Raw genomic sequence first — 14,598 nt, forward strand, 5'->3', positions numbered from 1 at the left:
GTCCGCTTTGTTCTTTGGTGTGGGTCTTTTAGGTACGCTTGCCAACAAACTGCATGGCAGGTCGACATATGTCTGGTCAAGCATGTGGTGCCCAAGCGGGTGATGCTTTGGCCATGCGAGATACGCTTGAGACATATGTTGCAAATAGCAGCGGTGGGATCTGATGCACTGGTCTCAAAAAAAGGCCCACACCAAAGAACTTTTGGAATAACGCGCAGAGACAGCAGCGCCCTGCACAAGCGGAGCTCTGCGGTGTGATGCAGTGGGTGTGCTGCCCTTAGGCTGGCCCTGGAGGGCATCCTGCCTCGTTGGAAATGTGCCGCCTCCTCCTCCTCTCTCCTATCAGGCACCCACGTGGAGTCATCCCCTCCCTCCTCATCACTGGAGCAAACCTGGCAGTATGCTGCAGCTGGGGGAACATGACTGCCAGATTGCTGTCCTTCTTGGGCACCCCCTCTCTCTGGGCTCAAGTTATTGCCTTCCTCTAGCTGGGTACCATCAACGGAGCCTTCAAACCGCTGGGCATCCTCCTGGAGCATGTGCCCAACACTGTGGTCAAACAGTTCGGGGGACTCCTCAGGAGGACTTGGTGGAGCTAGGGAAGGAGTGACTGATGCCATTGAGCCGAGGGACGAGGACGCGTTGGCAGCTGCTTTGCCAGACAAAGTACCCTGAGCCTGGGTGAGAGAGGATGAGGAGGAAAGGATGGCTTGGTCATCCACTCTACCAAGTCTTCCGCAAGTTGCGGCTCAATGCGGCCAGCTGCCGAAAAAAAGGACAAGCGTGTCCCACGGCCACGTGCTGATGAGGATGCACCGTCTCCACGACCAGCACTGTTGCCTCTAGACACAGAGCCTGCTTGCCCTCTTTTGTTGGCTTGTGACTCTTTGCCTCTCCTTTTTGGCCTTCCAGACATACTAATGGCCTGCAGTGAGATGTAGCTGCACAAAGCTGGGATGTATATATATACTGATACTGCAGCTAGCAGAATCAACTGCCTGCCTGTAGTATTATTAGTATGAGAACACCAGCAATTGTCTTCAGGTAGCTTTAGGTGCAGACTGTGCAGAGGACACAGTACACTAACTATAAATACTGTAGCTGCCTGCCTGTGGTACTAATACGATCAGAAGAACACCACCAACTTTCTTCAGGTAGCTTTAGGTGCACACTGTGCAGAGAACACAGTACACTAACTGTAAATCCTGCAGCTGCCTGCCTGTGGTATTAATAGGATCAGAACAACAGCAATTGTCTTCAGGTAGCTTTAGGTGCACACTGTGCAGGGGATGCAGTACACTAACTGTAAATACTGCAGCTGCCTGCCTGTGGTACTAATAGGATCACAAGAACACCACCAATTTTCTTCAGGTAGCTTTAGGTGCAAACTGTGCAGAGGACAAAGTACACTAACTGTAAATACTGCAGCTGCCTGCCTGTGGTAATAATAGGATCAGAACAACAGCAATTATCTTCAGGTAGCTTTAGGTGCACACTGTACAGAGGATGCACTACACTAACTGTAAATACTGCAGCTGCTTGCCTGTGGTACTAATAGGATCAGAACAACAGCAATTATCTTCAGGTAGCTTTAGGTGCACACTGTGCAGAGGATGCACTACACTAACTGTAAATACTGCAGCTGCCTGCCTGTAGTATTAATAGGATCAGAACAACAGCAATTGTCCTCAGGTAGCTTTACGTGCACACTGTGCAGAGGACGCACTACATTAACTGTAAATACTGCAGCTGTCTGCGGTACTAATAGGATCAGAAGAACACCACCAATTTTCTTCAGGTAGCTTTAGGTGCACACTGTGCAGAGGACACACTACACTAACTGTAAATACTGCAGCTGCCTGCTGTACTAATAGGATCAGAAGAACATCACCAATTTTCTTCAGGTAGCTTTAGGTGCACACTGTGCAGAGGACGCACTACACTAACTGTAAATACTGCAACTGCCTGCGGTACTAATAGGATCAGAAGAACACCACCAATTTTCTTCAGGTAGCTTTAGGTGCACACTGTGCAGAGGACGCACTACACTAACTGTAAATACTGTAGCTAATAGGACTACTAGGATCAGAAGAACACCAGCAATTTTCTTCAGGTAGCTGTAAATACTGTAAAAACACCTGCCTGCCTGTCAGTAGTAAGAGAATAACAGGAACGGATCTAGCTAAACTGAATACAGTGTATGTATATATATATATATATATATATATATATATATATATACACACACACAACACCTGGGATGCATATATATACACAATACACTGTAAGTGCAGCTAACTGACTCGCCTGCCTACTCTATCTAACTTAAATCAAATGACACTGTCTCTCTCTTTATCTCTCTCTCAAACACACTCTCTCGGAACACACTACACAGGGCCAATGTGCAGGCGGCCTTATATAGTGTGGGGTGTGTACTAAACCCCCTGAGCCATAATTGGCCAAACCCACCCTGGCTTTGGCCAATTACGGCTCTCTGTACAGACGGCGCTGTGATCGGCCAAGCATGCGGGTCATAGTGCATGCTTGGCCAATCATCAGCCAGCAATGCACTGCGATGCCACAGTGAATTATGGGCCGTGACGCGCCACTCGAATTTGGCGCGAGCGGCCCATATCGTTCGCAATTTGACGAATGGTCGAACATGCGATGTTCGAGGCGAACATGGGTTCGACTCAAACTCAAAGCTCATCCCTAGTGAACACCTTCTTGTTTCAGCAAATAAGTTACCAGCAGTTTTCTACAGTCACCCTCCTCTCAGTTCTCTGCAATTAGTAATAGGATATTAGTGGAACTTGACTTCATTGATCCCTAAATGACCCAAAGAGCCAAATGAGTCAAAGATCACTGATCGCACTCAGTTCACTAGCCTTTCTCGTTGTTGCTGGATGATGCTCTATCAGTTTTACTTATATTTTACTAAGAATATTGTTTCTCTGTGCATCCGTAGCAGGGGAAGCTAATCATTTGAATTACTGAAAACAATAATTTGTGTATTGTGGTGAGCTTGGGGCCTGAGGCTACCTCATTCTCCTTATCTTGGCACGGATAGCAAAACTGCTCCTAAAGTCTGCATTCAGCTCAGTCTTGTAGGACCAAGGGTGGGCTCAGATTGATGACTGGTGTCTGATTTATACATGCCGAAATTGTGAACAATTATTTTACCACCATATGGTGGGTCCTCTTGAGTTCAGGAAACACTATAGCAATAGCACCACTAGGCACTTGCCTACTGTGCCCAATCGCCAATCTGGCCATGTGCACACAAGATGAGTTTTCTTGCAATATTTCAAGGTTTGAATTATTGTTGAAGCTTAATTCCTCTCCAAAGTTTTTGTCATTTTGGAAAGAGAGAGGAAGATTTCGAACCACAGTTAGATTTTTTTATTGCTGTGTCTTCCTCACTTCTTGCCAAAGTCACATGAAGTCATGGGGAAAGGAAGTAATGGGAATTATTTCAATGAAATCAAAGAGTGCAAACAAAACACCCTTTTTAAGTAATATGTGAAAGGGTTAAACATCTGTTTTGCTTCGTTTTCTGTGGCTCTTTCTGCTCAGGTGACACCCTTTGGCCTTGTGTCATTTAGTCAAGAATGAAGGGGTAGTCTCCCCAGTGCAGGTCAAGGGCAGCAATAAAAACTGACAAAGATTCCAATCCTTTCCTTTCTATCCAAACTTAAAAAAAGATTTTTTGACTGAAGTTGGTCTTTAACGCTGCAACTCACAACAATTCACTGAGGCAAGTGTTTCCTGTTAAAAAAATGGAAGTATGAAACTGCTGGGTTTTTAATATATTAGAGCAGAATGGCAAGGTGCCGATAGTAGGTGTTGAACGCATCCACCTCTCTTTAAGAACAGCTAATTTGACATAGATATTTTTCTTCACGTTTATTTTGGTCCATCAGTCTTCATTGTGCTAAAAGCAAGCCTTGCTGTCCTCAAAACAGTGTGCTCTACACCTTTAGGTGTACGTACACTGCTAAGTCTTGACGTGAGGAATTAGCAATACTTTGTTTAGTCTGAGTCTGTTGTTTTCAGTTAATAGGTCTGTACATTTACTGCATTTGATTGCATATACCGCATTGTTCTTGTCATATTTGGGTGTTGGGGTTTTTCTGTATACAAGCATTTCTTTTGCATCTCAAAAACAAAAAAGTAGGAAAACTTTCTATTGCTCAACATCGGTCTACAGGTTTTAGCGCAACTGAAAAACCTTATTGTATATATACAGTGGGGACAGAAAGTATTCAGACCCCCTTACATTTTTCACTCTTTGTTATATTGCAGCCATTTGCTAAAATCTTTTAAGTTCATTTTTTTTCCTCATTAATGTACACACAGCACCCCATATTGGCATAAAAACACAGAATTGTTGACATTTTTGCAGATTTATTAAAAAAGAAAAACTGAAATATCACATGGTCCTAAGTATTGAGACCCTTTGCTGTGACACTCATATATTTAACTCAGGTGCTGTCCATTTCTTCTGATCATCCTTGAGATGGTTCTGCACCTTCATTTGAGTCCAGCTGTGTTTGATTATACTGATTGGACTTGATTAAGAAAGCCACACACCTGTCTATATAAGACCTTACAGCTCACAGTGCATGTCAGAGCAAATGAGAATCATGAGGGCAAAGGAACTGCCTGAAGAGCTCAGAGACAGAAATGTGGCAAGGCACAGATCTGGCCAAAGTTACAAAAAAAATCTGCTGCACTTAAGGTTCCTAAGAGCACAGTGGCCTCCATAATCCTTAAATGGAAGACATTTGGGATGACCAGAACCCTTCCTAGAGCTGGCCGTCCGGCCAGACTGAGCTATCGGGGGAGAAGAGCCTTGGTGAGAGAGGTAAAGAAGAACCCAAAGATCACTGTGGCTGAGCTCCAGAGATGCAGTCGGGAGATGGGAGAAAGTTGTAGAAAGTCAACCATCACTGCAGCCCTCCACCAGTCGGGGCTTTATGGCAGAGTGGCCCGACGGAAGCCTCTCCTCAGTGCAAGACACATGAAAGCCTGCATGGAGTTTGCTAAAAAACACCTGAAGGACTCCAAGATGGTGAGAAATAAGATTCTCTGGTCTGATGAGACCAAGATAGAACTTTTTCTTGGCCTTAATTCTAAGCGGTATGGGTGGAGAAAACCAGGCACTGCTCATCACCTGTCCAATACAGCCCCAACAGTGAAGCATGGTGGTGGCAGCATCATGCTGTGGGGATGTTTTTCAGCTGCAGGGACAGGACGACTGGTTGCAATTGAGGGAAAGATGAATGCGGCCAAGTACAGGGATATCCTGGACGAAAACCTTCTCCAGAGTGCTCAGGACCTCAGACTGGGCCGAAGGTTTACCTTCTGACTCGGTTAAAGTGATGATAGGCAACTCCTATCCTCATATTGATTAGTGGTTCCAAATTAATAATATCTACTGCAGTAGGGAACAGACACAAAAGATACGCTCAGCATCTTTCCAAATTACTGTTCTGCTCTATTATGACGCAGTTGAAGGTTTTTTATGCACATGATTACGTAGGTATCACATTAATATTACAATTGTACGTTTATGGTAACAAGGGGCGTTACATAGGCAGGCTTATTCTAATCAGGACTCAAAAGAATGTAAACATTTACTGAAAACATTATTAGTGCTGTGTGCACAGTGAGGGCAATGTGCAATACATACAAAATAGAATACAATTATATACAGAACTTACAAATTTCCATTACAGTCTCCCCTCTTTTGATCAATATTTTGATCACTAACCATACCTGCTATAACCTTCAACCTGGAACCTCCACACACTTAGGTGGAGGTAGTCCTGGCCAAAGAGGCAAAAAACTCCATTGTGGAGGAAATAATAGCTGAGCAACTTTTTTCATTACCAAATGACTTTTCATTGTGAAAAACAAATGATTGATAAGACATATTTACAGAGTACTGGCTGTACACTCCTGTGGCCAGAATGGCCTTCTAGCTGAATTGTGGGCATGCTGACTTATCAGCATATGTAAACACAGACAATTCTACATAAAATGGAAAACGTACAAAAGACAAAATATGACTTCAACATGGCTAAACTACTTTTCAAATATATATATCCCTTACAATTAAAGTAATTGAATCAAAAAGTACCCTAGACTGTGATCACAAGAGGGAAACAAATCAAACAGAGATTTCTTTAATGTAGTCATTTTTGTAGTGTCTGGTGTGGATCCAGGTGACTTTTCCTTCAAGTTTTGCAAAAACTGTACATGAAATATATGCTGTATTGAGTCTCCAAACTTTTCCTTATATATAAATGTCTCTTAACAATCCACAAGTCACCTGGCTTTAGTTTTAGATCCTTCCAAACTTTTAGGATCTGGAATTGGGGAGAAAACACATAAATGAGTTTGTCAAAAAACCTTAAAAGATCAGCAACATTCTCTGTGAGATCTGAATGGAGGACTTCAGCTGCTGAGACAAAATATAAGCAAGTGAGTAACACACTCCCAAACAAAATCCCATAGGGAGAGAGTTCAACATCCCCCTTAGAGGCTTCATAAAATATAAGAAAACATTCAGGCAAAAGTTTTCTAGTTTCTTACTCTACTTTGTCCGATACATTGTAGCCAGTAGGGGGTGTAAAAATAAAACCTCAAAACTAGTAAGGACTCTCCTATAAAAAATTATTTCTTTTGTTACTCTCTGTACTTTCTGCACTCTATATTTACAAACTACTTCTGATAACACTTTTTACTGTGGCCTTTGCAGTAGCATTTGCCACTGGACATCCAAAAAACATGTCCATACAGACAAAATGCATACTTGTAAGATCCTAACGTGGGCATCTGGATATATTTTTTTGTAATCTCTGGAAGGGATGTTCAGCTTTTGGTAACACCTTTGGTAACAGGTAAAAGAAGAAGTGGTATGTTATAAAAACAACTGTGGAGAACCCTGGCTCTATCCCACGCTCATTTACTAAGGCAGCCATAACTTCTTGTGACTGATGACACGGTCCATGTGTCAAGCTGGAGGGAAAAGAGTGGCTGGCAGACATAAATGATCACCTTTTCCAAAGTCCTGTTTCATAAGAAGTTGCCCCCTGTGGACCACTTCTTCTTCTCGTTCTGGGGTCCTTAAAGTTGAATTATTAATCCCAGCTATACTGGGCCAGAACTAGGGTGGACTCTGTAAACTGCACAGACCCATCAAGTGTCCGGGGCTGTAAATGCAGCATCCTTAGTCACCTGGTCTGCTTCCATGTGTGAAAGTTAATATGGCTACCTCAGCAAGAACCTGAAAGGCTGAAAACAGCCGATCAAATTAACTTGGCATGCTTGGTTGGTTTACCTGCCGAAGTAAAAACAAACTTCTGGCCCTTTAAATGGAACCAAAAGCTCTCTATATCTCGACTATCTATATAAATATACAATCTTTTTATAGCTCACAGGCTTTGCTAAAACATGAAGCTATGCTTCTTGAGCTGGGGAAAAAGGATCCAATGACTTTGAATACAGAGTATCCTTCTGGGTGATAAACTGCATACTCAAATCTACAAAAAATGTAATATCTGGGTCTTCAGGGAGTGTGTCCTGCACTGGGCTCACAGCAGCTGATTCCCACATCAATTTAACACACGTGTCTTCCTTTGTCTCCAGCCTCCTCCAATAGAGGCAATAAGGTGGCTAGATTCAAATGTACACATTTTTCATTGTTAGATTTGTACATAAATAAACTCATATTTTGAACCTTTCATTAGACAAACATTTAGTTATCTGTATATTTGCTGCACAGAATGTGGAACCATTGACCAAAACAATATCTAACTTTGTCTAATAGCACCTTTGCATAAAAGCTACATCTCTGATATATCGGGATGAACCCTTCATTACTGGGTCCAGCTTCCTTAAATATATTACAATGGCTTGTTTTCTATCATGCTATTTGTGTAAGAACTCCAGTTTCATGTTTCAAAAGACAACTTTTTCCTGGCAATATTATAATAAATGATAACAATACCCTGCGGTCATGCAGAGATGCCCATAAATCCAAAATATTCTTCTGCTTATACCACTGCACTTACAAGGAAAAGGGGCACATCATTTCACAATCCACACATTTTGCTTTGGATTTCAAAAATAAAAATAAATAAAACAAAAGGATCAACAATCTGTATGATGGACCAGCAAGCATCAAAAACTATAAAACAACTGGCTGCAGGTGGTATCTATCCTAACAGGGTGTGTGGACTTGATGTGATGGGTCTGTTATATTTAAATTGTATTTATTATTACTCTTACATCATGGACCGCACATCAAGTTATTATCAAAAACCTTAAAATTTCATTTTTGTAGAAGAACTTCTTATGTATCCCATCCATCTTGGCTTTGTTAAATATTATGGCAGCTTTATTCAAAATAACAACCTCATCTTAATCTTTTTTTTCTCTCAATAAGGGCTTATTGTATAAATGTAAAATTACAAAATTGTTATCTTAATCTAAATTAATCTCATTCATTACAAATTTCCCCATTAACCTGAATTTCATTTCCAACCAAAGGTTGTCTAAACCAGTTTCAATATATCTATATTATTAATAAAATTGTTAAACTCATATTAGAAATGAATACTCATTATTACTTAATTTTACTTAATTTCCCTTTTTTAAATGCACTGTTTCCACTATCAAAGGATATTCAATTTGTGTAATACACGGTTAAATGTAACCTTCATTTTACCATGTTTGGAAAACAGATTCAAAATAATTGTGATCACATTGTTTACCATTAGATTAGTTAACCTGGCACATGTTTTGTCTAAAAAACTGGAATTGGTATGGTGTCCTTCCAGCTTATCACTGACCTCTCAGGGACATTCTTTCAGGAGAGCACAAAGGAGGGGGTCACATCTGCGTACATGACACACACAAGCAATAGAACTAAAGGTTCCAGCATTCACACACACATACACCAATATCTCTCTAAAATCTTTTACTTTTTCCCATTTGTACACAACACATGCATATCATTCTCTCACTTTCTTTTAACTCTCATTAATATTTTCCTGCCTAAATTCTGCTTTCTTTATTTTGTTCAATAATCTTTTATATCTAGCTTCTATGATCAGACGGGCAGCCAAAGTGCTCATCCCATCTTCTCTCTCTGACAACATATAAAGTATTCTGTTTTAACTCTCATTTCTCTGTTTCTGACTCTAATAGTTGTAGTGCCTGACCCCAAATTCATCCCACAACTTCACATGAAAGTCCCTTTCTGTCTAGTGTTAATTGTCACCTTTGATCCATCCTGCTCACATAGATAGCTGTTTCTCTAGCTGTTTACTCGGCATGATTCTTAGTCCCTGTGGACTTTGGTAACCCAGTTACCCATTGTGGATCCATGTCCACTCTAACCATTAATCTAGGGGCTCAGTATAGGCGGAACCGCACCTTTGGTTTATATATAGCGCTCCTCTTGCACTGGGCATTTTTGAGGGTCTCTTACCCTTCATTCCCTTACTTAATTCAATGCCCATAATGACTGGCCAGTCTTCTCTCTTCTCTACTTGTGCCTATACCCTCTTGCCTCTAAACTACTTTATCTAGCAGATTTACTACATATACCTGTGAACAGCACTATTCTTCCCTTTCTTCTCTATAACACTCCAATGGACAATAGACAGGGACGACATAACATATAACCACCAATCAATACAGTTCGATTAAGGGGAGTAAAATAGGTACCCTTTGTCCCGAAAATGCCTTACCGATCAAGGAAGTCTGATAACTCAAATGTAAGCAAAAGGCTTACCTCAGCCGGCTGATTATCAGAAATTCCCGGATCGTCTCAAGCTCCTCGTTTCGGATACTCAGGGTCACCTGGAATCCCCTCCTAAGGCAAAGCTCGCCATGCTGACTCGGTTAAATTGATGATAGGCAACTCCTATCCTCATATTGATTAGTGGTTCCAAATTAATAATAACTACTGCAGTAGGGAACAGACACAAAAGATACGCTCAGCATCTTTCCAAATTACTGTTCTGCTCTATTATGACGCAATTGAAGGTATTTTATGCACATGATTACGTAGGTATCACATTAATATTACAATTGTACGTTTATGGTAACAAGGGGCGTTACATAGGCAGGCTTATTCTAATCAGGACTCAAAAGAATGTAAACATTTACTGAAAACATTATTAGTGCTGTGTGCACAGTGAGGGCAATGTGCAATACATACAAAATAGAATACAATTATATACAGAACTTACAAATTTCCATTACACTTCCAACAAAACAATGGCTCTAAGCACACAGCTAAAATAACGAAGGAGTGGCTTCACAACAACTCCGTGACTGTTCTTGAATGGCCCAGCCAGAACCCTGATTTAAACCCAATTGAAAATCTCTGGAGAGACCTAAAAATGGCTGTCCACCAACATTTACCATCCAACCTGACAGAATTGGAGAGGATCTGCAAGGAGGAATGGCAGAGGATCCCCAAATCCAGGTGTGAAAAACTTGTTGCATCTTTCCCAAAAAGACTCATGGCTGTATTAGATCAAAAGGGTGCTTCTACTAAATACTGAGCAAAGGGTCTGAATACTTAGGACCATGTGATATTTCAGTTTTTCTTTTTTAATAAATCTGAAAAAATGTCAACAATTCTGTGTTTTTCTGTCAATATGGGGTGCTGTGTGTACATTAATGAGGAAAAAAATGAACTTAAATAATTTTAGCAAATGGCTGCAATAAAACAAAGAGTGAAAAATGTAAGGGGGTCTGAATACTTTCCGTCCCCACTGTATATAGGATACAGTTTCAACATTACATTTAAGAGTTATACAGTGAAAACTCAAATGAGTCTTTTGAGCTACAAAGGATGAAATTTGTCAGTACATTATCCTCATAAATTCCAAATTTGATAATCAATACCCCTCCTTGTGTAAACAAAATTCCTAATACTGTATGTTGAAATAAACATCTCAGGCAAAGAAACTATAGCAATTTTTTGCTCAGTTAATTCTGCAAAGAGTAAAAAAAACAGCATATTTGTCCTTGGATAACCATAGTTTTGATATCCTTCCAGAATTTCTAGCATTGCCCCGTAATTGTAAATGTCTACACTCATGCCAGTTACGCATAATTATTACAGGGAAAATAGATCCTACATTTCAAACACTATCTCTTTGAAATGCTGCAAATTGACCTGGAAGCAAGAAGAATAAATATACTATACATGAAGGGACATACTGTATTTTTATTCATGACGAGTGTAATCATAAGCTGTACAAGCATTTAAACTTTACACTACAAATCTAAAAGTTTTTATATGACTTAACTTAAAAAAATGTTTTTTTTTCCACCATACAGGAAGTTCTGCTGGCAAACTACCACTGCCCACTAATGCCGAAGGAGTCCCACACTACGCTGAGGCAGATATAGTTAATTTACAAGGGGTGACAGGTGGCAACACCTACTCAGTCCCAGCAATCACAATGGACCTCCTGTCTGGTAAAGAAGTAGCAGTGGAGGAATTTCCAAGGAAACATTTAACCTTCAAAGAGAAACTTGGGGAGGGTCAGTTTGGTGAGGTCAGTAAGTATGTCCATGTTTATAGGCAGACTTAAATAGTTTAGCTCAATAATTATGTTCCCTTTGCATATAAACTGCATATACCTCACTGCATGTTATGAGGAGCACATGCTAATAATTATATTCAGTCAGTCAGATAAAAAAAAAAAGCATTACAATTTTATACAATGCACATACTAAAACAATTACAAACAAATACACGGTGCATATATATGCATTTGTGTGCTCATAGGTTTATATACACTGGCAGAAGTTATGATTTCTTGGCCATTTTTCAGAGAATATGAATGATATCACAAAAACATTTCTTTCACTCATGATTAGTGTTTGGCTGAAGCCATTTATTATCAATCAACTGTGTTTACTCTTTTTAAATCATAATAACGACAGAAACTACCCAAATGACCCTGATCAAAAGTTTACATACCCTGGTGATTTTGGCCTGATAACATGCACACAAGTTGACACAAAGGGGTTTGAATGGCTATTAAAGGTAGCCATCCTCACCTGTGATCTGTTTGCTTGTAATTAGTGTGTGTGTATAAAAGGTCAATGAGTTTCTGGACTCCTGACAGACCCTTGCATCTTTCATCCAGTGCTGCACTGACATTTCTGGATTCTGAGTCATGGGGAAAACAAAAGAATTGTCAAAGAATCTGCGGGAAAAGGTAGTTGAACTGTATAAAACAGGAAAGGGATATAAAAAGATATCCAAGGAATTGAGAATGCCAATCAGCAGTGTTCAAACTCTAATCAAGAAGTGGAAAATGAGGGGATCTGTTGGAACCAAACCACGGTCCGGTAGACCAACTGGAATTTCAGCCACAACGGCCAGGAAAATTGTTCAGGATACAAAGAAAAACCCACAAATAACTTCAGGTGAAATACAGGACTCTGAAAACATGTGGTGTGGCTGTTTCAAGATGCACAATACATTACTACGCAAATGCCACAAAGTATCCCACTTACAATACACCGAACAGCACAGAGACAAGCCTCAAACCTTCTGGCACAAAATCATATGGAGTGATGAGACCAAAATTGAGCTTTTTGGCCACAACCATAAACGCTACATTCGGAGAGGAGTCAACAAGGCCTATGATGAAAGGTACACCATTCCTACTGGGAAACAAGGAGGTGAATCACTGATGTTTTGGGGATGTGTGAGCTACAAAGGCACAGGAAATTTGGTCAAAATTGATGGCAAGATGAATGGAGTATGTTATCAAAATATACTGGAGGAACATTTGCATTCATCAGCCAGGAAGCTGCGCATGGGACGTACTTGGACATTCCAACATGACAATGATCCAAAACACAAGGCCAAGTCGACCTGTCATTGGCTACAGCAGATTAAAGTGAAGGCTCCAGAGTGGCCATCTCAGTCTCCTGACCTCAATATCATTGAGCCACTCTGGGGAGATCTCAAACGTGCAGTTCATGCAAGACAGCCCAAGAATTTACAGGAACTGGAGGCTTTTTGCCAAGAGAAATGGGCAGCTTTACTATCTGAGAAGATAAAGAGCCTCATCCAAAAATACCACAAAAGACTTCAAGCTGTCATTGATGATAAAGGAGGCAATACACAGTATTAAGAACTGGGGTATGTAGACTTTTGATCAGGGTCAGTTGGGAAGTTTCTGTTGTAATTATGATTTAAAAAGAGTAAACACAGTTGATTGATAATAAATGGTTTCAGCCAAACACTAACCATGAGTGAAAGAAAAGTTTTTGTGCTATCATTCATATTCTCTAAAAAGTGGCCAAGAAATCATAAATTCTGCCAGGGTATGTAAACTTATGAGCACAACTGTATATATATATATATTAGGAAAATAGGGTATCTTTTAAACTGCTTGTTTTAATTATTAGAATGTGTATTTCCTTTAGTATAGTGTTAAAACAGTCCTTGCACTAAAATGTATGTCTATTTATTAGACATTCAACCCCCTATGTAAAATTACCAGCTAAAAACAAAAAAAGGATTCTTAAAGTAAAAGATGACACGGGTCTGGCTTCTGGCCTTATCCCTATAGCATTGGTGACATCATGCAGCTACTTGCAGCCTCCTGGAAAACCTAAGGGTCCCATATTTTGCAAAAACACACTCCTGAATTCAGCCTGGTGATACTGAATCTTAATGTCTGTATGAGGAAGAGGTGGCTGAAAATCAATTATTTAGTAATAATTAATTATAACAGAGATTAATCTTTCCTTGACTTGCTGTGGACAATTTTGAGGTTTTTAGGTGCTCTTACCACCTGCTATGCTGGATTCTGTTTCCGACAGAACACTTATTTTCCATTGGGGGGGATAAGATTTGGAAACTTAGCAAGGTCAGGACATTAATATCGTTTTGCAAAAATATAAGACCCTCCAGAGGTTTGTGATTGACTATCTGCCTTGAAAAAAAAAAAAACCCTGTCTAAGTAAAGTGTATATAGCCCACAATTTTCTTTTTAGATTTGGATAGAGTAGGAAAAGGTTAAAACCCCTATCAGGTTATTTTTGCTGTCTCTGTCTGCAAGGGGCATTTCCCATCACTTTCTGTCTTGACCCAACAGGAAGTGACTGGAATCCCAATCTTAGAGAGTTTGCATCAAAAGATATGTCCCCATTAGAAGATTTATCCATCACTTATGCCGCGTACATACGACCGGACTTTCTGGGAAACTAGGTCCGACATTCTTCCCGCCAGACTACCGCCGGACTTTCTGAACGGACGGACTTGCCTACACACGACCGGACTTTCCGGCAGACTAGGTCCGCCAGTCTTCCCGACGGACTTTCGCAGGAGTTATGGCGGACTTTCAGAATGAACGGACTTGCCCACACATGGACTAAAGTCCGTTCATTTTGAATGTGACTCGGTTACGACGGGACTAGATAAGGAAGTCAATCTCGCCGCTTTTAATGGCGAGATTGGCATCTTGCGAGCCCCGTCGCTGGGCATACCAGGCCCTTAGGTCTGGTATGGATGTTAAGGGGAACCCCTATGCCGAAAAA

General features: G+C 40.6%; 1 protein-coding gene across 2 annotated transcripts in view; it reads left to right on the top strand.

The window, feature by feature from the left end:
* DDR2 (discoidin domain receptor tyrosine kinase 2) overlaps positions 1 to 14,598 on the top strand; it is a 388,089-nt gene that overhangs the window by 348,774 nt on the left and 24,717 nt on the right. For both annotated transcript variants that reach the window (XM_073592847.1, XM_073592848.1), the window contains one exon: positions 11,371 to 11,591. In XM_073592847.1, the coding sequence (XP_073448948.1) occupies positions 11,371 to 11,591 (221 nt within the window). The remainder of the gene's footprint in view (positions 1 to 11,370; positions 11,592 to 14,598) is intronic.

The sequence above is a fragment of the Aquarana catesbeiana genome, linkage group LG07 (genome assembly GCF_042186555.1).
Source record: "Aquarana catesbeiana isolate 2022-GZ linkage group LG07, ASM4218655v1, whole genome shotgun sequence".
Classification (NCBI taxonomy): domain Eukaryota; kingdom Metazoa; phylum Chordata; class Amphibia; order Anura; family Ranidae; genus Aquarana; species Aquarana catesbeiana.